The sequence below is a fragment of the Astyanax mexicanus genome, chromosome 24 (assembly GCF_023375975.1).
Source record: "Astyanax mexicanus isolate ESR-SI-001 chromosome 24, AstMex3_surface, whole genome shotgun sequence".
Classification (NCBI taxonomy): domain Eukaryota; kingdom Metazoa; phylum Chordata; class Actinopteri; order Characiformes; family Acestrorhamphidae; genus Astyanax; species Astyanax mexicanus.
The window spans coordinates 9297576-9322140 of NC_064431.1; the positions used below are offsets into that span (position 1 = coordinate 9297576).

At 38.8% G+C, this 24565-nt stretch overlaps 1 protein-coding gene across 2 annotated transcripts in view; it reads left to right on the top strand.

Annotated features, from left to right (window-relative positions):
• Nucleotides 1-218: 218 nt before the first annotated feature.
• Nucleotides 219-24565, top strand: part of igsf21a (immunoglobin superfamily, member 21a) — a 509658-nt gene continuing 485311 nt past the window's right edge. For both annotated transcript variants that reach the window (XM_007230591.4, XM_015607518.3), the window contains exon 1: nucleotides 219-410. In XM_007230591.4, coding sequence (XP_007230653.1) covers nucleotides 344-410 — 67 coding nt within the window. In that variant the 5' untranslated portion in view covers nucleotides 219-343. The remainder of the gene's footprint in view (nucleotides 411-24565) is intronic.

Consider the following 24565-nt stretch of genomic DNA (forward strand, 5'->3'; position numbering starts at 1 on the left):
CCTGATGTAAATCCCGGGTTTTAATCCTGCTGCTGCTGCTGCGCCGCGAGCCCTCATCTGACACTCTTCATCAGACACAACCCCCCACCTCCACCCTCCCTCTCTCTCCCTTCATTTCTACACTTCTTCTCTTTAATATTTGTATTCTTCTGCTGCTCCATCGCTCCCACCACAACCACCACCAACACCGCTGCTGCTGCTGAAGCTGCTGGAGCCGGAGTGAAGAATGGTCAGTCGGTGGGCGCTTGCACATCGTTCCCGGTTGGCACGGCGCGGATTACGCGGGGCAGGGGCGCGCGGGAGCATGTGAACGCCAAATGGAGTTTGGGATTTACTGCAAAACATGGGGAAGATGAGCGCCTTGTCTTTGTGCTTTCTCCTGCTCGCGGATCTGCTGGATTTAGCCTTCGGTAAGTGACGCTCCAACGACGCCTAAGTGTGTGTGTGCGCGTGCGTTTTATAGCTGCGTGCATGCAACATTGTATACGTATCTTTAACGTTGTTGCATGTTCCAGTGCTCCAATGGAACATGGATTGCGCGCGTTTCTGCGCTGCAGAATGATAACGCCTCAAAATAAACTTTGCCCTGTTCAGTTCTATATAGCTGTGTATGGAGCTGCTTGCCCAGTTTGGGCTGGGAAGCAGTCAGTATCTCTGCACGGTGGCACGATGGCACGACTGCGAGGTGGTTTAGGAGAGGGGTAAGGGTAGGAGTAGCAAACTCGGATCAATGTTTTAACCCATTCAGATGGTGACAAAAATGGTGAAAATGGTGCATTTCGCGTTTTAAAGCATTGCACACAGCATTCCTGACGCTGCTGACACTGTGGAGCGTCTGCTGCATGGGAGGCATTAGAAAAGCACTAACATTCTCAACAGCACTAATCCTGAGGGCAAAAAGGAGGGAAACCCAGAAAGAAGCTTCTCTGCAAATGATGCCACTTTAAATAGCAAGAAAAAAACGCGGAAGGTGGGGTTGAAGTTTGTTGAGGGCTTTATGTTGCAGCTACAGCATTCTACAGGGCTATCAATCAGATAGCCAATGTCTATATTACCCTATTATATCCTGTTAAAACTCATATAGCTACTGTATATAACAGTGGACGACAGTCGTGCATTGGACATGCATTGTACATGAAATCCACCCAGAAGCTTCTCTGCAGATGATGCCACTTTATCAAGCAAGTGTGGAAGGTGCCATTGAAGTTTGTTGAGGGCTTGTCTTGATGTTGCAGCTACCACATGTAGAGCTATGAGTGAGAAAATGTCTACTTCTGTTTCTAATAACCCTATAATATCTGTATTCTTTTGGAGGGCTAACCTATTATAGCCTAGTTATATATACAATTTCCTACAGTAGGCTAAACAAGCAATAGTAAGTCCTATAGCTTATATAAAGGACGACACTTTATTATCCATTATTATCCATTTATTTCTAGGCTAGCTTTAACTCTAACCAATTTGAATGCTTAAGGGCAAAAAGGAGGGAAACCCAGAAAGAAGCTTCTCTGCAGATGATGCCACTTTAAATAGCAAGCAAAAAAAGAAAAACGTGAAAAAAAAAAAAACGTGGAAGGTGGGGTTGAAGTTTTGTTGAGGGCTTCATGTTGCAGCTACAACATTCTACAAAACTATCAATGAGAAATACTGAAAACAAATGGTCTAAATTGTCTATATTATGCTATTATATCCTGTTGAAACTATAGCCACTGTAAATAACAGTGGACGACAGTCGTGCATAGTACATGAGATCCACCCAGAAGCTTCTCTGCAGATGATGCCGCTTCATTAAGCAAGTGTGGAAGGTGCCATTAAAGTTTGTTGAGGGCTTGTCTTGATGTTGCGGCTAACACATGTAGAGCTATCAGTGAGAAAATGTCTACTTCTGTATCTAATATGCCTATAATATCTGTATTATTTTAGAGGGCTAACCTATTCTAGCCTAGTTATATATACAGTAGCATATCTTATACAATGTCCTACAGTAGGCTAAACAAGCAATAGTAAGATTGAAAAACTCCTATAGCTTATATAAAGGACGACACTCATGCATTTGGACATGAAATGCAGCATTAGCCATTTTTTTAGGCTTGCTTTAACTCTAACCAGTTTGAATGCTTAAGGGCAAAAAAGGAGGGAAACCCAAAAAGAAGCTTATCTGCAGATGATGCCACTTTAAATAGCAAGAAAAAAAACGTGGAAGGTGGGGTTGAAGTTTGTTGAGGGCTTCATGTTGTAGCTACAACATTCTACAGGGCTATCAATGAGAAATACTGAGAGAAATGGTTAAAATTGTCTATATTGTGGTATTGTATCATGTTGAGATTATACTTTAGTTATTGTATATAGTAGTTAATACCTATCTCATAATGGACGACAGTCATGCATTAGACATGAAATCCAATCCACTCAGAAGCTTCTCTGCAGATGATGCCACTTTATCACAGAAGTGTGGAAGGTGCCATTGAAGTTTTTGAGGGCTTGTCTTGATGTTGCAGTTACCACATGTAGAGCTATAAATGAGAAAATGTCTGCTTTATACAGTAGGCTAAACCGGCAATAATCAGATTAATCAGATGTTATATCCTGTAGAAACTCCTATAGCTTATATAAAGGACGACACTCGTGCATTTGGACATGACATGCAGTATTAGCCATTTATTTCAAGGCTAGCTTTAACTCTAACCAGTTTTAATGCTTAAGGAGGGAAACCCAGAACCATCATCTTCTCTGCAGATGATGCCACTTTAGATAGCAAGGTAAAAAACGTGGAAGGTGGGGTTGAAGTTTGTTGGGGCTTCATGTTGCAGCTGCCACATTCTACAGACCCATCTATCAGACATAGAGAGAAACTGTCTAAATTGTCTATATTATGCTTTTAAATCCTGTTGAAACTCCTGTAGTGTAGTAATGTACTCCATTTAAGTTTGTTGAGGGCTTGATGTTGCAGCTACTACATGTAGAGCTATCAATGAATGAGAAATCCTGTAAGATATTGTCTACTTTTGTACCCAATAATCTTATAAAACTGTAGTCTGTAGTCATATATCTGATACTGTCTTACAGGGGGCTTACCTATTATAGCCTATTTATATATTCATAGCATATCATACAATATATAACAGTAGGTTAAACAGGCAATCGTACGATTATCAGGCTGTTATGTCCTGTAGAAATTCCTATATAAAGCTTATATAAAGAAAGTCACTCGTGCATGCCACTTTAGCAAGCATGTGTGGCAGGAGGGGTTGAAGTTTTTTGAGGGCGTGATGTTGCAGCTATCACATGCTACAGGGCTATTAATGAAAAATACTGAGATAAATTGTTGTCTACTTCTGTAGTAGCCTAATGTCTTACAGACGGCTAACCTATTATAACTTACTATAGCCTATAAAATATATCTAACATATGACATGTAATGTACAAAACCAGACTAAACTGCCAATAGTGTGATTATTACACTCTTGCATCTTGTAGAAACTCTTAGATAGTTAGATAGTATTAAATGGATCATTTATAAGGCATGAGACTTGTGCATTTGAACATGAAATCCACCACTAGCCATTTATTTGGAGCCATTTAGATACTTCAAGGCTATGCCTCAAACATATTTGATGTTTTGTTGAGAGCAGAAAAGAAGGGACCTTGTAGGGCATGAAGTTTGATGAAGACTTTCTATTTATTGTACCACATGCAGATCTTTCAGTTAGAAATCTTGAGATAAGTACTCTTGAGATAAGTACTCTAATTCTGTAGTAAATTTAGACTGCTGGCTCACAGAAGGCTAACCTTCAATATACGTATAAGCCTGCTTATATATAGCATGTAGCATTTTGTATCCTTCAGTCCTGAACAGGCAATAGTAAGATGATTGGGCTGTTAACCTATGTCCTGTATAAACTCCTATAGCTATTTTTTTCCTCTTTAATAGGCTAAGGGATGACACCCCACGGATGTCACCACTAGCCATTTATTTCTAGAATCTAACTCTTTTAAGGGCAGAAAATGAGAGAAATTGTCTACTTCTGTATCTCATATCCCTATCATTACATCTGTAGGCTTGAGCGATTACTGTATTATAGGTTAGGAACCTATTTCTGGCTATTATATCCTGTGGAAATTTATATAGCTAGTTAGGTCTTATACACCATTAGCTATTTACGTATTTCTACCTCTAACCAGTCTGAAGTCTTTAGGGCAGAAAAGAGAAATGAAAGGGAAATGAAAGGTCACTGGAGTTTGTTGAGGACTTGCTATCTATTGTACCACTTTCAGATTCCATTCAGAGAAATCCTGAGAGAAATTGTCTTCTTCTGTATTAGCTAAACTAGTGATATCCGTAGGCCTATAGTTTTAGTACTGTCTCATAGAGGGCTCAAGTATTATAGCCTATTCATACATAGTTTAGCATAGTATAGCTAGTGTCCAGAGTTAACAACTTAAAGAATTATGCTTGCTCTTACAGCTTACAACTTAGCAACCAGGCTGTTAATCATAATATATTTTCTGCAAATTTACCTAAGGTAGCCTGGGGGGAGTCACTACACACTGATGGTGAGAGTCAGAAGCAGGAAGACACACCTAGTATGCCAATAGAAAAGAAGTATTCAACTTTTCTCCCCAATTTACACGGCCAATTACCAAACCCACTCATTAGGACACCCCCTATCATAACTGACCTCAACCCCAGGAGTGTGAGGACTAGCATATGCCTCCTCCGAGACATGTGAAGTCAGACTCCGCCTCTTTTTGAACTGCTGCTGATGCAGCATTAGTAGCATAAGTAGCATCACAGCTCACTCTGAGAAAAGCGCAGTGACTCGGTTCTGATACATCAGCTCACAGACGCCTTGTGCTGTGGACATCACCCATTTGTATTAATGTGGGGAAAGAGCGCCATCTACCCACCCAGAGAAAGCACGGCCAATTGTGCTCTCTCAGGGCTCCGGTAGCCAATGGCAAACTACATGAACAGGATTTGATCCAGCGATCTCCTGATTATAGTGGCAACACTTAGCCAGTTGGACCACTCGGAGCCCAAATATCTCTGTTTTAACGTTTATGTGGCCACACATGATCAACTAACACAAAATAGCTGAGTAATGTTTAGAAATATATATTTTTTGTCATGTTTGTACATAAATGGTCGGTTTACAAATGTGTTTACAAAAATGTACTTCCAGGAGCCTATCCTTGTATTAAATCGCTAAGTGATGAGGTTTGCAGCTAATATATATTATACAGAAAACTCCAAAAACATCAGAGATGCCAAAAGAATGAGATATGAAAGGAGGAATCAGCTGTTGCCCATCGAGTCATTATTATCCTCAGTGGCTCAATGGTGCAGAACGTACCCTGGCACATTACAAGTGGAAAAGCTCGGGCTGTGTGTGTGTGTGTGTGTGTGTGTGTGTGTGTGTGTGTGTGTGTGTGTAATGTTAGTGACTAGAAGACACATCACAGCTTAAAGAACACAGCTTTGCTCCCACACAGACCGCAGGATTGAAGGGTGTGTTAGGAAATCTTGTGGCGTTTAAGTCCAGCGTCGATCACTCGTGTGAATCTCATCTCCCTCCATATGTTCCTCCAGCAACACTTCCTGCTATCACGTCTTGCAGACAGGTTTTGGGAAGCCATGCATGTGACTGGATCTGACATCTGCATGCGTATAGTCTATTTGTATGTATGTATAAGACTATGTGAGCAATAGGGGTTGGGATCACAGGGCACCAGTATTGTCTCGATATATATCACAAGACAATTCTCTGCGATACTTCATGGCATCTGTGTTACTGAACAGGATAAAATACTCCTAAATAAGCAAATACCAGGAATAATGGATTTATTGGCGTCAGTTTTAAATAATTTGAATATAAATATCAATATTTCATGCCACATAGAGTTAATATGATCAGTATGAAACAATATATCATGATATCAATTTATTATCCCACCCCTAGTGTGCATTGTACCCCACTGTAATGACTAGTGATGCAAAATTATATGGAAATTAAATAGGTGTCGACCGATAATCAACCAATACATTTTTTTAGAGACTTTTGGCAATTCCTAAAAGTCCTTAGCAATGCCTACAATCCCATATTTCAGACCAATACTTGCTTAAGTATTTATCGTATGTTGGATGAGGACAAGGTGACACTGGCTGCACTACTACAATTGACCGACACCGACCACAGTACTTATTTATTAACCTATTTATTTAAACATAAAATTAATTGAACTTTTGTAGAAGAAGAATATAAACAGGTAGTTGAATGAAAGAATTCTCCAAAAAAGGAACAAGTTAGCAAAATAAGTGGTTCTGAGGAAACGCCTTCCATTTAATTGCTTGTGTACAATTAGTTGAGAGCTGAAATGTAAGGCAAGTAAATGTTACATTTGTTTCTAAAGGTACATCGGGGTGTGTAGTCTCTGTGTAAGTTATAAATATGTACAGTTCTGGAAAGATGGGACCACTGAAAATAAAAAGGTTTTTACCAAGATTTTACCAAATTAAAAACCTCTGGAATATAATCAAGAGGAAGATGGATGATCAAACCAAAAACAAGTCATCAAACCAAGCTGAACTGCTTGAAATTTTGCAACAGGAGTGGCATAAAGTGACTCAAAAGAAGTGTGTAAGACTGGTGGAGGAGAACATGCCATGATGCATGAAAACTGATTAAAAACCAGGGTTAATCCACCAAATATTGATTTCTGAACTCTTAAAACTTTATGAATATGAACTTGTTTTCTTTGCATTATTTGAGGTCTGAAGTTCTGCATGTTTTTTTGTTATTTCAGCCATTTCTCATTTTCTGCAAATAAATGCTCTTAATTACAATATTTTTATTTGGAATTTGGGAGAAATGTTGTCCGTAGTTTATAGAATAAAACAACAATTCAGAAACTAAAGTGGTCTCTTCATTTTTTCTAGAGCTGTATATCGGTATCAGCATCAGTAGATATATACATGTGTAAAATGGAATATCACCATCGGGCCAGAGTTTCCACATCGAGTTGTCCCTAATCATGATCCTCATGGATGCAGACAAGAGGTTTTTTGCAGAGATCGTGCTTTTAATGCTTTATTGCTCTGTGAGGTCGTTTGTACACAACAGGGTAATCAGTAGCCCCCAGTTCTTTACCGAAAGTGTCCTGCATGCATTAGCCTGGCAGCAGTGATAGACACTGCATAGAGTAAAGCAGTGATTGCTCTTATAGCTCGCTGTACAGCTCAGGGGGTGTGTCACAGTGTGTTTACCAGGAACCAGTGCACTGCGTGGGACTCATCATTATTCAGCTCATCACTTAAAGTTTAGCAGGAAACTTCAGGCAGCCCGGAAATCCAGTTACACTACTGTAAATATCCAAATGTTTGTTGACAGCTATTTTAATGAATGCATTCAGCTACTTTAAGTTGCACACATTGCTGACACAGATGTGCAAATACACACACACACACACACACACATACACACATATGCAGTATGTCTAGTACCTGTAGAGTAGTGTTGATCATAAACTAGGATTATCTGCAGCATAAAACAAGAACCTATTGGCACAATGCCTAATGCCAGGTGTGGGATGAGTTGTTGAGTTGGGGATGATGAACCCCACTAAATCTCTTGTTGCTGAATGCAGTCAGATCTGCACAGCAAGCAGAGCCTTTATTTATATATATATATATTTTTTTTATCCCAATTAACCCTTTGCCCTACAGCCACCAAACTGCAGGAAACCACCAGGTTTTTGGGCAGGTCCACAAGTTCTGTTCCACAGCCATACTGACCTGCACTCATCTATTTGTTGTTTTTTTTATCCCTCATTCCTCACAATTATTCCCATTCATTTTCATCCATGATCAAGGTCTATAGATTGTTTTGCTCAACAGCCACCAAGTGTTTCCTCAAGGCAGCTCTCCAGCCCTAATTCACAGCCTTACAGAGCTAAACACAGTTTGTCGGTGCCTAAAACCTTCACACAGTGCTGTAGAGGCTCATTATTATCTCTTTTAATTACTCTATTATACTTGTTTTACTCCTGTGTAGCGTGTTACTGCAAATGTACAAGAAACATTGTACTTATAAATTTTCCAACACAAAATAAAAAATTGATGTGGTGATTTGCATCATGTATCATAAAAATATATATTTAAATTAGGGCTGCATGATATTAGAAAACATCATATTGTGATTCACATTTGTTGTTCTGCTATATACAGTGCCAATCAAAAGTTTTAATGTTTTGTTTTTCTTTATTTCATTATTTAATTTATTTCTACACTGTAGCTTAATGATAAAGACATAAAACAATTAAGGGCACATGTGGAATTACGTAGTAAACAGTTAAAAAAGTGTTTGTCTGCCACAATATCCGGATTCAAACCCTATACCTTAAACTGAGATGGTGATTTGAGGTGATTTGGGATGAGCTGGAGCTTCACAGTGTAAAAGGAAAAGCAGTAACTATTGTTCAGCACCTCCAGAAACTCCTTCAAGATGCTGAGAAAACTATTCCAGATGTCTCTCGCTCATGAAGAAACTGAGATTAAAATATCGATTGTGTCCTCAAAAAAAAATGTAATACTTAGAAGAATCACATTCTCCTTCAGTCCTTTATAGCTTAATTTTTTTAGAAAACACATTGAATGTAAAGAGGTGTGTCCAAACTTTTGACTGATACTGTATATTGCAATATTACAAAAAGTAATTAACACCAAATTTAGCAGGACGTCAATGACTGGATTAATATAAAAGCAATTGTGTAGATACCATCTGTAATTTGGTAGCTATTAATATGTAAAATATAAACAGTGTGAGTTTGTCTTTGTATTAAGCAGCAAAATTTAATGTAGCAGCTTTAAAAAATGTAATTTGACAGTGCATCAATCATCGCTTGTCCTGTGATGTGACTATGGAGCATGTATGTATGAGATGATGATGATGATGATGATGATGATGATGATGCTTAAGCGATATGTCCTGCAGCCCTAATTTAAAAATATTTATATAAACATCATATTTTTTTACCTTTTTACCCAGCCTTTCTGTGGAGCTCAGAAAGCCTCCCTCCAAACCTGCGCATCACCGTTTTTAATGAGCTCGTTTGCATTACTTTCCTATATTGACCCGCCGTGCGATCGCCAGGTGCCTCACAGCTTCGAGGGAAGCAAGCTGCCTGCGAGCGAGTCGCTCTGCCCCCTGTGGATTCCCCCATTTCCCACTCTAAAGAGAGTTCCTCCCCGGCAGATCCATCATGATCAGGGTGCTAGCTGCTCCACAGACAGGTGTTGGCAATCCCAGCTGTAGTCTCTCGATAATCACTCACTGACCTCAGCCCTGCCTCCTGAGTCATATCTCACAGAAACTAGAGGTGACCTTGCTGGGGATTTGTCACAGGAATAATAATAATAATGAAAAAAGAATCAAACGTACAGCGTTCTCTCTGAGCCTGTCACACTGAATCTTCCATGCAGATTTGTTATTGTCTTACTGCGGAGGATCGAGCGCTGCAGAGCTGGCGTAGGTGTAGCAGTTTTGTCAGTGGTTTTAGCTTTGACAGACAGGGCTTGTTTTACATGCTGTTACAGCAGTTCCTCGTTTGGGGGCTCAGAATTTTGAAAGTCATCAACAGTGACAGTGAAATATGAAAGGGGACGATCTGGAATACCTCAGAGGATGCTCTTTTTGTTGGTCCTTGATGCAAGTCAGGCCTGCACAATATATCAATTCTTAATAATTTTCGGTTATGTCCTGTGTACTATGAGATATGACTTGTAGAAGGCTGCAATATGCAAATAACCCAGTGGTCACCATCCCTGCTCCTGAAGGACTACTGTCCTGCAGATCTGGTTCTTCTACCCTAACCCAGAACCAAACAAGATTTGTTTAGATAGATATCTGGGAAATCTGACTAGGTCTCTCACTAGCAGCTCAGCTAATGATGCTTGCTCTTAAAACCTACAACACAGATGTATTACAGATATATTACACAGAACTATAATATATGATCTGCAAGTTTACCTGGGGGTAAAAGTGTCCTGGGGGGAATCATTATACACTGATAGTGAAGATCAGAACTGTGGGGCACACCCAGTATGCAAATAGATTGTGTCATAAACCAATACAAAAGCAGCAGCAGAGAAGACATAATAAATGAGTTTAAAGTTGACTTAACCCAAACATCTCTGTTTATATATTTGTGGCCAGATTTCTTCACCTAACTCTTTGAAATATCCAATTTTACGTAAAACTGACTTTAGAGTGTGTAAACATAAAAGTGTTCTAATTTATTTAGTCAGTTATCATACTAGAAGAAACACGTATCTATTTTTGGTATCATACCAATACCCACACTATCACATTGTATAAAAAGTTGATGAAGTGTGACTAAAACACAGTTAACATAGCATAATAACATTAACATTAAATGTTAATATAAATACTGTGACCCTACCATTATCTCACCATTAGTGTGTAGTTTTGGGTAATTGGCCTACAACACTGCAGCCAGCCAATCAACCTTTATGTAAAATATAACTGAATACAAGTGAAGGTACCGTAGGTTAGGCAAGTGTACTTATTTATACGTTGTTTTTCAACTAAAATTACACAAGTTATATCGTTCGGATATTATAAAATTTACCCTATTTTTCGCACCATAAGGCACACTGGATTATAAGGCGCACTATCAAAGAACATCTATTGTCTGGTCTATTTTCATATAAAAGGCACACCAGATAATAAGGCACATTTTAAGCGACAATAGGGAGGAACAAGAGTGTCGCTGTGTTTGCCTTCTAATTCAGCAGGTCTCACCACAAAAGTGTAGTTCTTAAAAAAATATATTTCAAAGTCAAATGAGCGCTGGATTTTAGTCTACTCAAATTTGTCTTCTAATTTATTGTGAGTAAATTGCTTCCGTTTACTTACTTTTCAGTATTTTATCGTGGTCAGCGGCAGTGCTAGCCGCTGTTAGCAGAACTGCTAGTAAATGTGCTACCCGACAGCCCTACATTAAGGAATCCTGAGTGTTCCAGTAACCCGGGGCACTATCAGCCAGTGGTTCGTTCCACGTAGCTTGCTTTAATAAGGTAAAGGCAGGCTACAGGCTGATATACTCACCTCTGAATGGCTAAAGAGTTAGTGCTGTGGTTAGTGGCTAATGCTAATACTGCTCCAGCCTCGATGCTGGAGAAACTTTACTGAAACTCTTGTATATGCTGGACTTTAGCGATGTGGCTTTACTGCTCACTGGATTAAAAGGTGCACTGTTAATTTTAGGGAAAATTAAAGTATTTTAAGTGCGCCTTATAGTGCCAAAAAATGTTAAAGCTAATGTTATCTGAAAAAGAATTGATGTTACACTTTACAGTGCAGCAATGCCATTCCTGCACCTGTAATCTCCCACCGTTCCTATCTTCAGCATACATCTGAATTAGCCTTCTTCATAAAGGTTAACGAGTCATACTACACATCCACTCGAGCTGATATTGTAAAGGAATTGTAAACCGTGCTGATCCGACCTCCACACCCCCCACCGCCCGGCCACCGCCGCCTGTTTCTTAAAGCTCTTTTAAATCCTCTGATTTTCTGGCCTCAGCTGTAAATGAAGCTCCAGGGACTTGGCAGTGGGAAGGTGACACAGCTCAAGGTTTCAGAGCTTTAGATTCACAGTCAGAAACTCCGTCCTCTCAGTGTCACAAATGAGGACGGATGCAATCAGACCGAAACGTTGACATTCCCCACTATCTGCCCTGTATATATATTCCCTCATGCCTTGTCAAAGGTGGGAAAGAAGGCTGTTTCTGGCCAGCACCATTGGATAGCATCAGTCACTGGTCTAAAGAGACCCGTATCCTGGCTGGCAACCTTTAAGGCATGCAGCTGGGAAAAGCAGTTAGTATCGAATGGCTATAAAAGTGGCCTTTATGTGTAATATGTTGGAGGGAGCTGTGCTTGTGTCTCGTAAGGTTGTTGCCGAGGTGGACAATGGACTGGTGGTGTGGACTGCGGGATGGGACATTACGAGGCTTTGCATTATTGTCCTGTCCTTTTTTATTGCCGTCCAAGGGGAATGATAACATTAGAGTATTATCTGCGAGCACATCCAATGATGCCAAGGCATAGCATATGGTCAAGGACAGCTTGAGCATATTGAGTAAAGTGGTCAACAGATGCAATTCATTCTGCCTTTGTTTTGCATCATCGCAGGATGTCACCAGCAGCAGTGATACGGCATATATCAGGATGTATATTGAAAGAAGCAGCAGTGTATGGTGCTAACACTGAAGGTTTAAACAAGATAAATGAAAATTGCTTCACCTCAATGAAAGATTTGACATTCTCATTCTTTATGGCTTTCATATAAGCGTGTTGTTAAGAACAACAGTGTTCTCTGTGTATTCTCTGAGGCAAAACAAGCTATTTTTTTCCAAGCCTGAAGTGACTGAAGATGATCATACAGTTATAAACAGAAGAGTGTGGGTGGTAATTTATCTACCTGGAGAGTTGAGTTGAGTAGATGATGTTCAGCAAAAAACACTCGCAAGCAAATATTTTGCCAGCGCAAATGCTCCTGTAATTAAATATATGTGTAATATATAGACACAGCATACACTGCAATAAAAATCTAGATTTTTGTTATATTATTCTGTATATATTTTACTATAAAAAAACAGAACATATTAGGAGATTGAAAACTCTTTAGATTTTATTTTCTAGTTGTCCTGACATTTTTCTTTAGAATTAGATAGAATTAAGAATTCAAGCCATCCTGGTCCAGATACAGCAAAACAGGCCCAAACTATGATACTACCACCACCATGTTTCACTGATGGTATAAGGCTCTTATGCTGGAATGCATATGATTTTCATTTAAACCAAAACATTATTTTATTCTCGTCCCTCCACAAAATATTCCTCCAATAGCTTTCTGGTTTTTCCATGTGATCTTTAGCAAATTATGTTTAGCAGTTGTTCTTTTTTGACTACATGAAACTCGATTCACGTGAATCCGAATGCGCTTCAGACCGAAACGATATATTGCACTGGGAAATAATTATGTGTGCACCGTAATTTTATCCATCTGTGTTTGATTGGATTGTGTCTACAGTCAACTGTGGAGAACTAATCACCTCCTGCAACACTTCTGGCACCTGCGATGGGGGAGGAGATGAATCCTTGTAGTACAGGAGTTTAGAGCAGGATGTGGAGGAGGAGGGTTTTGTATAAGGAGTTAGGGATCATAGATCTTTGAGTCTGTATGCACAGCGGGGAATGATGGTGGTGATGACTGGTGTTTTTGCTCTGTGTTAGATAAATGTGGGCAATGTGAATGATTATTTTTTTATTGCCACCAGGTTTTACAATATTTATCTCAATAAGGAATGCACTCTAATCTTTTTTTCCTCAAAAACTGGACAAAATGAAACATGTGTCAGCCATGATGCTGTCATGTATGCTTTGGACTCTGAACTACTCAACAAAGACTCTAATTCCCAGCATGCACTAACACCCGACATACCTGACTGGTCACTGCTGATCACTGGGCGCTATGTCGTTCCTGCTCCCCCAGCTAATGATTGTTTGCACCTGGTCAGTTTTGTATAAATACCCCTCAGCTTCCTTAGTTCCTCGCTGAGTATTTAATCTAGTTATCTAGCTATTCTACAACACATTTCTTTTGTTTTTGCCTTTGTTACTGACCTGTTTTTGTTTTCTACTATCGAGTCTTGCCTTGCCCATTTTATTGTTTATTCCATTGCCGACCTATTTTTGTATTTCTGACTACTCTTTTGCCCTGTCCCTTTTATTAACAAAGGAGCTAGGCTTACAGGAGTACTTAGGCCTGTCACAATAATTGCAATATCGATTTATCGTACAGTAAATGAGCATGATCTCAATAATTTTTGATAATTGTGATATCGTCTATTGTGTTTATTTGTATGTTTGTTCACATATATAACAGTGAACAGTATTTTAACCTCCAAACACACAGTGTGGACTAAAGTAGGTGAAGAAATAAGTATATAATTCCCAAACTAATTATAATAAATTATTAATTCAAACTTTGTTGTCTTCAAAAAGGGTATAATTGCTTTTTTATGCTATTCAGTTATTATTATGTCAGTGACATTTAATAGTCTTAAAATTAGAAAAAATGTGTGTATTTCAATCATTTCTGGGACAATATATCGTCTACAAAAAAAATCTTATCGTGACAGACCTAGAAGTAGTCTGGGACAGGCAAGGCCAGTAATAGTATTTAAATAAATGTAAGTACATTTAAATAACATACCAGAGTCTAGGTTGGATTTCCTTGATTCTTCATCTTTTTAAAGAAGTAAAATTACAACTTAAAACTTACTGCAGTGCTCTCGTGTCTGTGCCGGAGCTCCTCTGAGCTCAAACCGGACTGTGTAAGTTTTCCGAGAATGGCCGCGAGAAACGCTCGCTTCTCTTTCAGAATCTCTTTTACTCGTTGGCATGAGTTAAGAGACGCTAAACAGCAAAAAACAGACGCTGAGCTGTCCAGCTTCTTGTTGGACAAGTAAGTAATGTCTTATTTAGTTGCTCTGGCGTTTTTCTGAGATGGCCTAGCTAGCTTCTTATTCATAATGTTACTTGTTGTAGTCCGGGTTTTGTTATTTTACGGTTTTGTTGTTTGTGGATATAAATACGATGGTTATAGTAAGGTAGTATTTATATATATTGTATCTGATCCAGATTTTGTAAGCTTAGCTTGCAGTATATTGCTTCAAACTGAAATATAAATTTTAGTATGGGGCTTGTAAAAGCTTTTACAGATACTGTGTTTTTGTTTTACTATAATTTTATGTTGTTAACAGTGCTACTCTGTAAACACGCTGTTTTATCAGTTGTAGACACAGAAGAAATGTCTTGTTTCAGTCGTTTTTACAATAAAGTAAACATCTCATGCTAAAAGAGACAAAGTGATGATGCAGTTCAGATTGGTTGTACAGGCTGTAATTCTGTTCGTGTGCTTTTTACTTTCTGATGGAAAAAATAGCTTAGTTTCAGGTGGATTTTCTACTATTTATGTAGTATATTTTAGTAGTAACAATTTACTGTATATATGTAAAAAATATATGTATATGCTTAAAAACAGGTCTTCATCTATTATGCATTTACATTCACAACGATCATAACTTTGTAAACAATTTTCTGTTGGTATTATAGATAAAAAGTGGTGGGAGACGGAGGGGGGAGGTTTTACGACTGCTGTATACATTATTACACTCTGCAACTTTAGGGGGAGCCCACGAGCACAAAATCTCAATCCTACCGAGTGGGGCTTTAAACGATGCAGGCAGAAGGCCTGAAAATAGGCTGTTGGTGCGGTGTAAGATTGCAATGAGCATCACAACACACCTTTTGCAGGGTGTAAGATAGGACCTATAATCTAATGAGGTAAAAAAGGTCAATATTGTGAGATTACACTGTGGAACTGTAAAGTGATCTTAAACTTGAACTTGTCTGGAATAGCCAAATTCAGAGGATTTTCAAAAAAATCAAACTCCCTAGAATCTCTTCGCAGAATGACAGCCCTCCAGCACCCTTCCATCATGAAGTGTTTTATATTTCAGTCAATAGCCCAGGCTGCCGGGCCGGCGGCAGGTTATAAGGGCGGCCGCCGGCCTCTTTTACCCTGCGCTGGAGAGCTGAGTGGGAAGGGTGTCTGGATCTTCTGAACAGCAATTTGTGGAGACCGGAGCGATGCAGGCACTTCAGCCTTTTCCTCTCAGCTCATTATCGGCCTTCTGATGCATAGAGCTCTGATTTCCTCAGCGGAATCATCCCTGAAGAGCTGTACCATTGACCGCATTTGCATGCGCGCCGCTTGCGCAGTAATCACTCTAATTTTGGTCAAAAGAACAATTCTGCGATAGAAGCTCGTGTTTGGCGGACAACACATACCTTTACAAGTTTCTGAAGTCAGAAACAGACTGCGAGGAACATGAATCAGCACGACTTCGGTCATCCTGTGTTATTGTATCCAAGGAAACAGGACTCTTATCCAAAACAGAAGATCTGAAAGAAGCATGAACATGTCCTTGTGGAAATACAGCACTATCAATATGTGGATGAGTGTCTGTGGATATTGTTATATTGGCCATATCTAGACACGGCACTGAAACGTGCACTGCGTCTGAATGCATGCAGTAACGTGGTGTAGTGAGTATACAGCGTATAGACGTGTACATCGAGAACGTGATCAGATTTCCTTCAGTGAGGCATTAATGGAACCGTGTTGTGTATTTCAGAACAAGATGTTTACATGTGCACTGCGTGATCTGAATAATTTTCCATGCTGATGCATGAGTTATCTTTATATAAAAGCAGTCAACTGTAAGCCTGGATATGTTCAATTCACTTTAATAATAATAATAATTTGAGGAAACCTTTTGCCTTTAAAAATGTATTAAAATCATTTGCTTTGTGAAATGATTATATTTCACATTTTACATTCAGGTAAGTTCAAATGATTTGTGTTGAAGTTTTCATAGAGAATTAGATAGAACAGTTTTTTTTTTCATGTGTTTTATTAAAGTTCACAAGTGAAGACAAAATGAATCATAACCCTGAAACTTAATTTCTCTGAAGGAAATTTATTTTATTCTTTATTACTTGCTATATGCCAATTGCATAATGTATAGTGAACACTATAGCAAATAATACAAGATAACTTGCTTTTACAGCCTATAGCACAGAGGCCAGGCAGTTAACTATTATATACTGTATGACCTACACCTTCACCTAAGGTAGCCGGGGGGGAATGACTACACATTAAGGGTTGTGTGTCAGTGACTGGTGGACATACTCATAATGCAAATATAAATAGTACAAAGGGACCACAAATGTTCACGTAACTCAAAGTAGTTGAGTAATTTAAAAATTGAATGACTTAATTTGTTTTAGTCCAAGTTAATTTGGAGTTTATATTGTATGTGATTCTGAGTAGGGATGTGCCATATCATATCGTACTCAATAATATCGCCAACAGTTTTGAATATCGTGAACGATATTATACCCTAAAATATTGTGCCATATCTCCCACCCCTAATTATCACATCAGGGTACAATATTTTTGCTGTTTTTAAGCAAAAAAAATCACAATGTTCTCATTTTCTATTATATTTTTACTAGAAACAGATTATATCTGTCCAGTATCATTTATTATACTTTAATCCTGGATATATGGAGATATTTGGAGTGAATTATTAGTATCTTGACATATTCTGGATCATTGAGATACTTGATATATTGCAGGATGTTTCTCTATAATACTTCACTGCATCTGTGTTACAGCAGAGTATAAAATACTCTTAATAAGGTTTTATTTGTGTTAGTTTTACAGAATTTAAAAACTAATATTCCCCCTCAGGTTTACCTTTTTCATTTGATTAGCTCCACCATGTGGAATAATGAAGCAGTAGCTTTAGTAAGTCTAATTGGGGTGAGTTTAAGGGAGTTTAGAGCACCTATGTTTTTAATACAATTACCCATAACTGACGCCATTTATCGATAATGTATCATAATTAAAAACGATGTGATGTATCACAATATTAATATTTTGTTCTAGCACTCCTAGTGTATGAAGAGATGTGTTCAGTCAGAAGTAGTCAGCTGTGGAAGAGGAAAACAGAAGAATCAGTCCACCAATGTCACGCAACAACAAACAACACGCAACACACGTCTTGTTCGCTCACCTGCTGAAGAAAACAAGTTCAGTGTGCAAAATTCAGTGTGTCATCTCAAACCTCGATGCAGCATCAGATCCCATGTGCTAGCTGTCGATGGCGTCCCCACGCAGACGTCTGTTCTCTCCGCTAAATTTCACCTGCAGCCGCAGGCACGCTGACCCGCGCATCACTCTGCCTTCAGCGTCTGCGTGACACGCATTTGTTTGTTTGCTCAGATTGATACTTATCTCCTAAGTGCCCGTGACTTAGAGGCCCTTCTCCGACTCTAATTTAGCAGAAGAGTCTTGACAGGACTGTTTGTGTAATAAATTGTCAGTGCTGAGAAGTCGTTGACGTCCAAGAGGAACGTTTTGAGTAGTTCTAGCCCTACTAGACACACTTTAGATATACTTCACAGTAGCACTACCATTACATACAGCAGAATAGACTGTAAAAAGTGATATTCAAACGTGTTTGGAAGGATTTTTAATGGTTTAAATATAATTAACTCATAGTCATAAATGAGAGGCGTTGATGAAAGTGAATTATAAATTTGTTCGATACTGCAAAAAAAACATGATAAGTGAAAAGGCTAAGTAATTGATACAGAACAAGGTTTAATTTGCTGTAAGTCATATTTCAGTGTTTGTGTTAATGTTAGGGTTTATTTTCAGCAGTGGCACAGGCCTACACTCCACCACCTCGTTCTCCCCCGGCCTCAGCCTGGAGCAAGGAGTCAACAGAGAGAGAGAGAGACCCCAAACGGCAGGTTTAAGTTCATCTTTTTGCCCTACATTTAAAATGAAAAAATGTGATGTGCTTCATTCAGTTAAACAGGACGTATTACACTTTCTGCAATGGAATTGCTAATTTATCACAATAACAAATTTATCAAAATATGATACAATATTGTTCTGTTGCACTAAGTTTTTGGTGAGAATATTTAGTTGCAACAGGCATGCAAACAGGCACTTTTTAAACATGCATTGTGGTTCAGTCATGGATCTTAGTTCTAACTCTGTGTATGTTGGGTGTAATGATGTGTAGATGAGCAGATGAAGAAGTGAGTTTGCTGTGCTGACATCTCCTCTCCTCTCCATGTTCACAGCAGCTCTTGTATTAGTGCCATTAACAGCATTTAAGCTGATCAGGTAGCCAGAAAAAGAATATTAAAGAATCTTAAAATGTCTAAAATGTATTTTCTCCATATCTGCAGATTAAAAATGGTACATTTTGATCAATTCAATTTGAGTCAGGAGGCTTTTGTTGTCATTACATCTGAGTACAGGTGCAAGTACACAGTGCAATAAAATTACACTCCTCCAGATCCATGGTGCAGCGTGTTAAAACAATACAATAGACAACAAAGTGCAAACGTGCCACGGATGTGCAAACTAGAACTGTGGCACTACAGTTAATACAGTAAATACAGCAGACAGGAGACGACAGCATTACCTGAGGTAGAGAATATATAGTACTTAGTGGTATATATAGTTAGCAGCAGATATTGCTGATAGGAATCGAGACAGTTCCAGAGTCTGTGTGTTGATTGAGTTTGTAGAGTGGTGAGGTACAGTGTTGTGGAATCCTTATGATTTGTTTTTTTCTGGATGGTCAGATGTTGCACAGTTGATAATCTTTTGTTTTGGAGCTTTCTGTGGTTTACTGTCCCAGACAAACCAAGTCTCCCTGAAGCTGCGGGAGTCTCCCGCATTTCGGCAGTGGCTCCCTGATGCCCGCAAGTCACATATAATCTCCCGGAATTCAGAACGAGTGCACTGCACACAAACGCGCACACAGGCGACAGACTTTTTTTTCTAATCGCGTGTGGGAAGGAGAGAGAGAAAACAGAGAGGGTTCTGATTGTTCTCTGCAAAGAGTCTGTGAGACAGCCAATCAGTTTTTAGTGTGGGCGGGCAGTGTTTTTCCCCTCTCCTGGACGGGATTTTTTCAGTGAGTGAGAGAAAGCAGATCATGGCGGAGGCAGGGCCTTCCAAAAAAAAAAAAAAAAAAAAAAACTCATTTCACCTCTGAGTACTCTAAATTTAAAAAATAATAATTAATTAAAATAAAAGTAAAGTTTCGTTATCCTTTGGTGTGTGTGCAAGTTTTTTTTGTTCTTTTTTTTTTGGCCCCGGGGGAGGGGGGGTAACCCCCACTGAAATCAACTTTTGCAACTTGGGATGTCTGCTGTCCGCCCTCTTTCATATATCTGTGGTCTTTTTGTTAACTCTTTTATAGATATTTATAATAAAAGATAGTGATGTATAATTCAGTCTCATCATTTAGGTATGATGTGCACTTTCCTACCAGTTAATCCACCAGTAAAACCACTATCAGTAGTTGTTAGCTAACAGGTTTTAAATGTATTTTGTTTATTTTTGTGTTAATCCATGTGACTGTGACTGTCATACAGTATTTATACTCATTAGAGTCAGATTAAGTGCATTAACGGGGGGCCTGCTCAGTTTTAGAACAGAATGACTGATGATAGAAAGAGGAGGATATCGGCGTGTCCTGTGGCTTTTGCTAAGCTTTCTATTTGTAAATTAGACTCGCAGTGATGTAACCCGCAGTCAAATGCCTGCTATTAGAAATACAGGGCTGGTATCACGCTGCTGTTCAGGGTGCTGCTGCTGCTGCTCTTTCCTCTCTGGCAGAACATGTAAAGACTGTAACACAGACCGTTGTGGGGTTGGGTGTTACTTGGGAGAGTTTTTGAAGTTTAAGGGGGATTTTTCACACACTGAACTTCGGAAGCTTCTCTGGGATTGAAAATATGTATTTCTTATCGCTCTGATGGAGAATTTGAAATGTTTTGCTCCTTTTATGTCTAGCAGTCTAACTGTTTTATAGAAATCTGATAAAACAGTGGTAAAGTCTTACTTTGAACTGTGGTTCAAACCGTGAGCTTCACATATTACTACCTGAGGGACAGTCACAGTCAAAAATTGGGAATAAAACTGTGAAGATCTGAAAGATAAGGTTAACATACTGTCAAAATAGCAATATATTGTATTTTACTGTGTAGCTTCAAGTGTATTGTCTGTGTAATTGCACTACAGATTCTTCACTTCACTACATTACATTGTTTTATTTCACATTTTATACAGTAATAATCAAAAGTTTGGGCACACCTTCTCATTCAGAGTTTTTTTTTTTATTTACTGTCCTACATTGTAAATGAATACTGGAGTCTTTCAGACTATGAAGGAACACACATCAATTATGTAGTAAAAGTGTTAAATAAACCAAAATACTCTGTGAAGCATTTAGGTGGTCTTATCCTTTCCTGGGGAGGTCCTCATGAGATCCAGTTTCATCGTAACATTTTTGAGGTCTTTGCTAAAATACAGTAACAATTTTTACAGTAACAAATTGTATTAATTTTATTAATAGTTTACATATTAATAAATATACGTAAAGACTGGTGCCAGACAATGGTGCATTGTTTAACCCTGATTAAACCCTGATTGCCAAACATGTTCTGCTAAATAAGTTTTGCTAATGTTCTGGTTGGATATAAAGCCTATTTTTTACTCAGACTTTGTGTATGATGGTGTGTTTTGCCATTATGGGTTTTCCTAAAATTGCAATATATATGGTGTTAGTTAATATTTCAAAATACCATTTTTTTCACACTATAAGGCGCACTTAAAAACCTTTAATTTTCCCTAAAATCATTAGTGCACCTTATAATCCGGTGCTCCTTATGTGTGAATGTAATTTAAGGATTTTACCAGTCAGGTTGTAAGGAGCAGTAAAGCCAGTTCACTGAAGTGCAGCGTTATACAGAAGTTTAGACTGTAGCATTAGCTGCTAATCGTGCTAATGACTAATCGGTGAGTATATCAGACTATAGTCTGCTCGTTCCTGGTCTACCGGAACACTCAGGGTTTCTCAGTAGAGCACTGTCGGGTGGCATTTATATCTCACTAGCACTGCAGTTAGCAGCTAATGCTAATGCTGCTGCACCCAGCCTTAGTGAAAATCTGGAAATATGAGCTTACTGTAAATAAATGGAGGCATGTAACTCACCCAAATAAACAGTTTTCTAAAGATAAATCTGTGTAGATTAACAACCAGCTCTTGTTTGATTTTAAAAGAAAATGTTTTTTAAAGAATTAGAATGTCCTTCTGAATTAGAAGACAACACCCCTGTTCCTTACTAGTGTCGCATAATGTGGTTTATAATCCGGTTTGCCTTATGTATGAAAATAGACCAGTATATTGATAGTGCACCCTATAACTCAATGCGCCTTATAGTGCAAAAAATATGATACATTTGAAAAAGTGAATATAATTATTGTAAACCCAAATAAACACATTTTAGATGTTATAAAGGGACTGAAATCTAAACTAAACTGGCAAAACACTGTAGCCAAGTCGCATCTGGCGCAGATTATTACTTTGTGATGGTATATTTTACCCCTCCTTCATTGTGCTGTATATCAGAACAGATATAACTTTATCTGTTGAGCAAGACGAGGGAGGACGAATCAGCTCATAAAACCCATCCAACAGGCAGAGTACTGCAGTAAACTCAGCATTATCACCTTTCAGTCCGGCTGAATCTGTGAGACTAATCTAAACCTCTACATAAGCCTTTCATGATAACGGACGTGAACCTACAGAAATATTTATGATGATCTATTCCTACAGTGTTTGATATTATAAAGACTGGTTTTGTACATTTTAATGTTATTATAATGTTTTATAATTTCAAGAATATATACTGTATGTACTGTATGTACTGTATGTACTTATGTTTATCATACAAAAACATCTGGAAAAATGTTTCTGCATTTGATTAGTTTTACTGCATCACTTACACATACATTTAATACAGTATGACACAATAGGGCACCCAGACACTGAATTTTCCAAAAGCATCTGAGCTTAAAGATGATTAAATTTAATTTAGTGTTGAGTGAGCATCACAATGAACAGTCTCTCTAATAGTTATGATGTCAACACTAAGAAGCTTTTGGGAAACTGGGCCATGTTTTGTTGCTGATGTGAGAACAAGTGAACAAATCCTTAACAGGAAACAGGAAACTAAAAGGGACTAAACAGGGACTAAAGATGCTGTGGTATTCCATCAGTTGGGTAGTGGTGGCTCAGTGATTAGAGCTCTGGGTTATTGATGACAGGGTTGTGGGTTTGATACCCAGGTTTGTGAAGCTACTGTTATTGGGTCCTTGAGCAAGGCCCTCAACCCTCACTGCTTCACAGAGACGCCCACCCGCTTTAAGAACTGCTTTCCACAAGGGGTGTAATGGTACATGTATTCTTTATAAACCACCAGTGAACGGGGGGTCATGGTTTGGTTTATACAATTACAGTATACATGCAAAACCAATTAACATAATGCAGAACTACAAGTTCACCATGGTGTTTCATCTGGAAACTTTATATATACATTATTCCTATTAGCAAACTGCAGCTCTGTAAGGCTCAATCCCATTTTACCTCTTGGCCCTACCACTTAAACTTACCCCTTCTTTTCGAGTGTAACCCTTTTAATTGAAACAGAATTACAAGGGGAAGGGGTGAAATCCTCCACCCTATGAATTGGGACAATCTTTTAAGCACCCGATACATCATCAGGAGCGCTGAAGTTCAGTAACCTAGCTGCTGCCAGTTAACTAGTTAACTTTAGGGCATTGTATGTCTTCAGAAAGGGGGCAGAAATGTATAATGATTGTGCATTCTGTAATTCCTCTGTGATAGGGTTGTGAAAATAGCTTTGATTAGCTTTTTTTTATTTCATTTTTTTTCTGTTCCACTTTAAATCCTGCAGTCTGTTTCACCCAGAGACTGTAAAAAAGATGGACACCGTGTTGCCGTTTCCATATATTCAATGAAAATGAAGCCAAAATCTTCCTCCATGTTGGCGATCCTGAAACCCGAGTCAGCTCAGTAGAGACCAGAGGAGGGAGAAAGACTGTGGAGAGACAGCCTACTAATTTAAATAACCCCGCCCCTGAGACCTGCCTCCACAGAGCTCACACAGTGTATAGTCCCACCCATACAGTCATTGGTCCCACCCCGGCTAGGTGTAACCCAGCCCTTTTACAATAAGCATACCTTTTTGAATAGAGCTGAATAACGTTTTCAAAAACTAATTTTGTGGCGATATAAAAATGTGACAATATAAGCAGAGGTTAAATTATGGAGGAACAATTGCAGTATATTGGAAAAAAAACGTGATTGAAAGTTGTCTGTTTTGCCATTAAAACCTGTGGGGATGGGTGGGGTTACACAGCTTTCTTTAACCGAACAGCAGGGGGCGCCTGACCTGTGGTGGCTTCACTTTTGAGAGACGATGCTCTGTCCAGCTAGACACAGTCCACGGTTACACCAAACTACTAGCTATCTTTTTATGTTTGTTATAAAGAATTCTGCCATAAATTATTAAAACTACACATTAATATATGGTAATACGGTGCTAACCGTCACTTTTAACTAGGAAAAATACTTACATTTGTGAGTTTCTTTGGTTGTTTGTTCCACCATCTTACCAGTGATTCTCATACCCCTCAGTTTGAAGTGTTCCTCTGAAAAATCTCTGTATGGAGGGCTAACAAGCCCTATCTCTTCCTATCTCTTCTACCCCTCCAGCCTAACAAGAATCAAAACACCCCTACCCCTTGGCATGCATGTGCAAAATGGACGGGTAGAGGTAAATGGTAGGGCCAAGGGATGGAATGGGATTGGGCTTTAGCCTACCATTCTAAATGTGTCTCTTAGTGTATAGGCTCAGAATGGGGAGTAGAAATGACACACAGGAACTGGAAGACCTGCCTACAACTACTCATTCCCTGTGACCTTTCATAAACATACACTAGAGTGTAA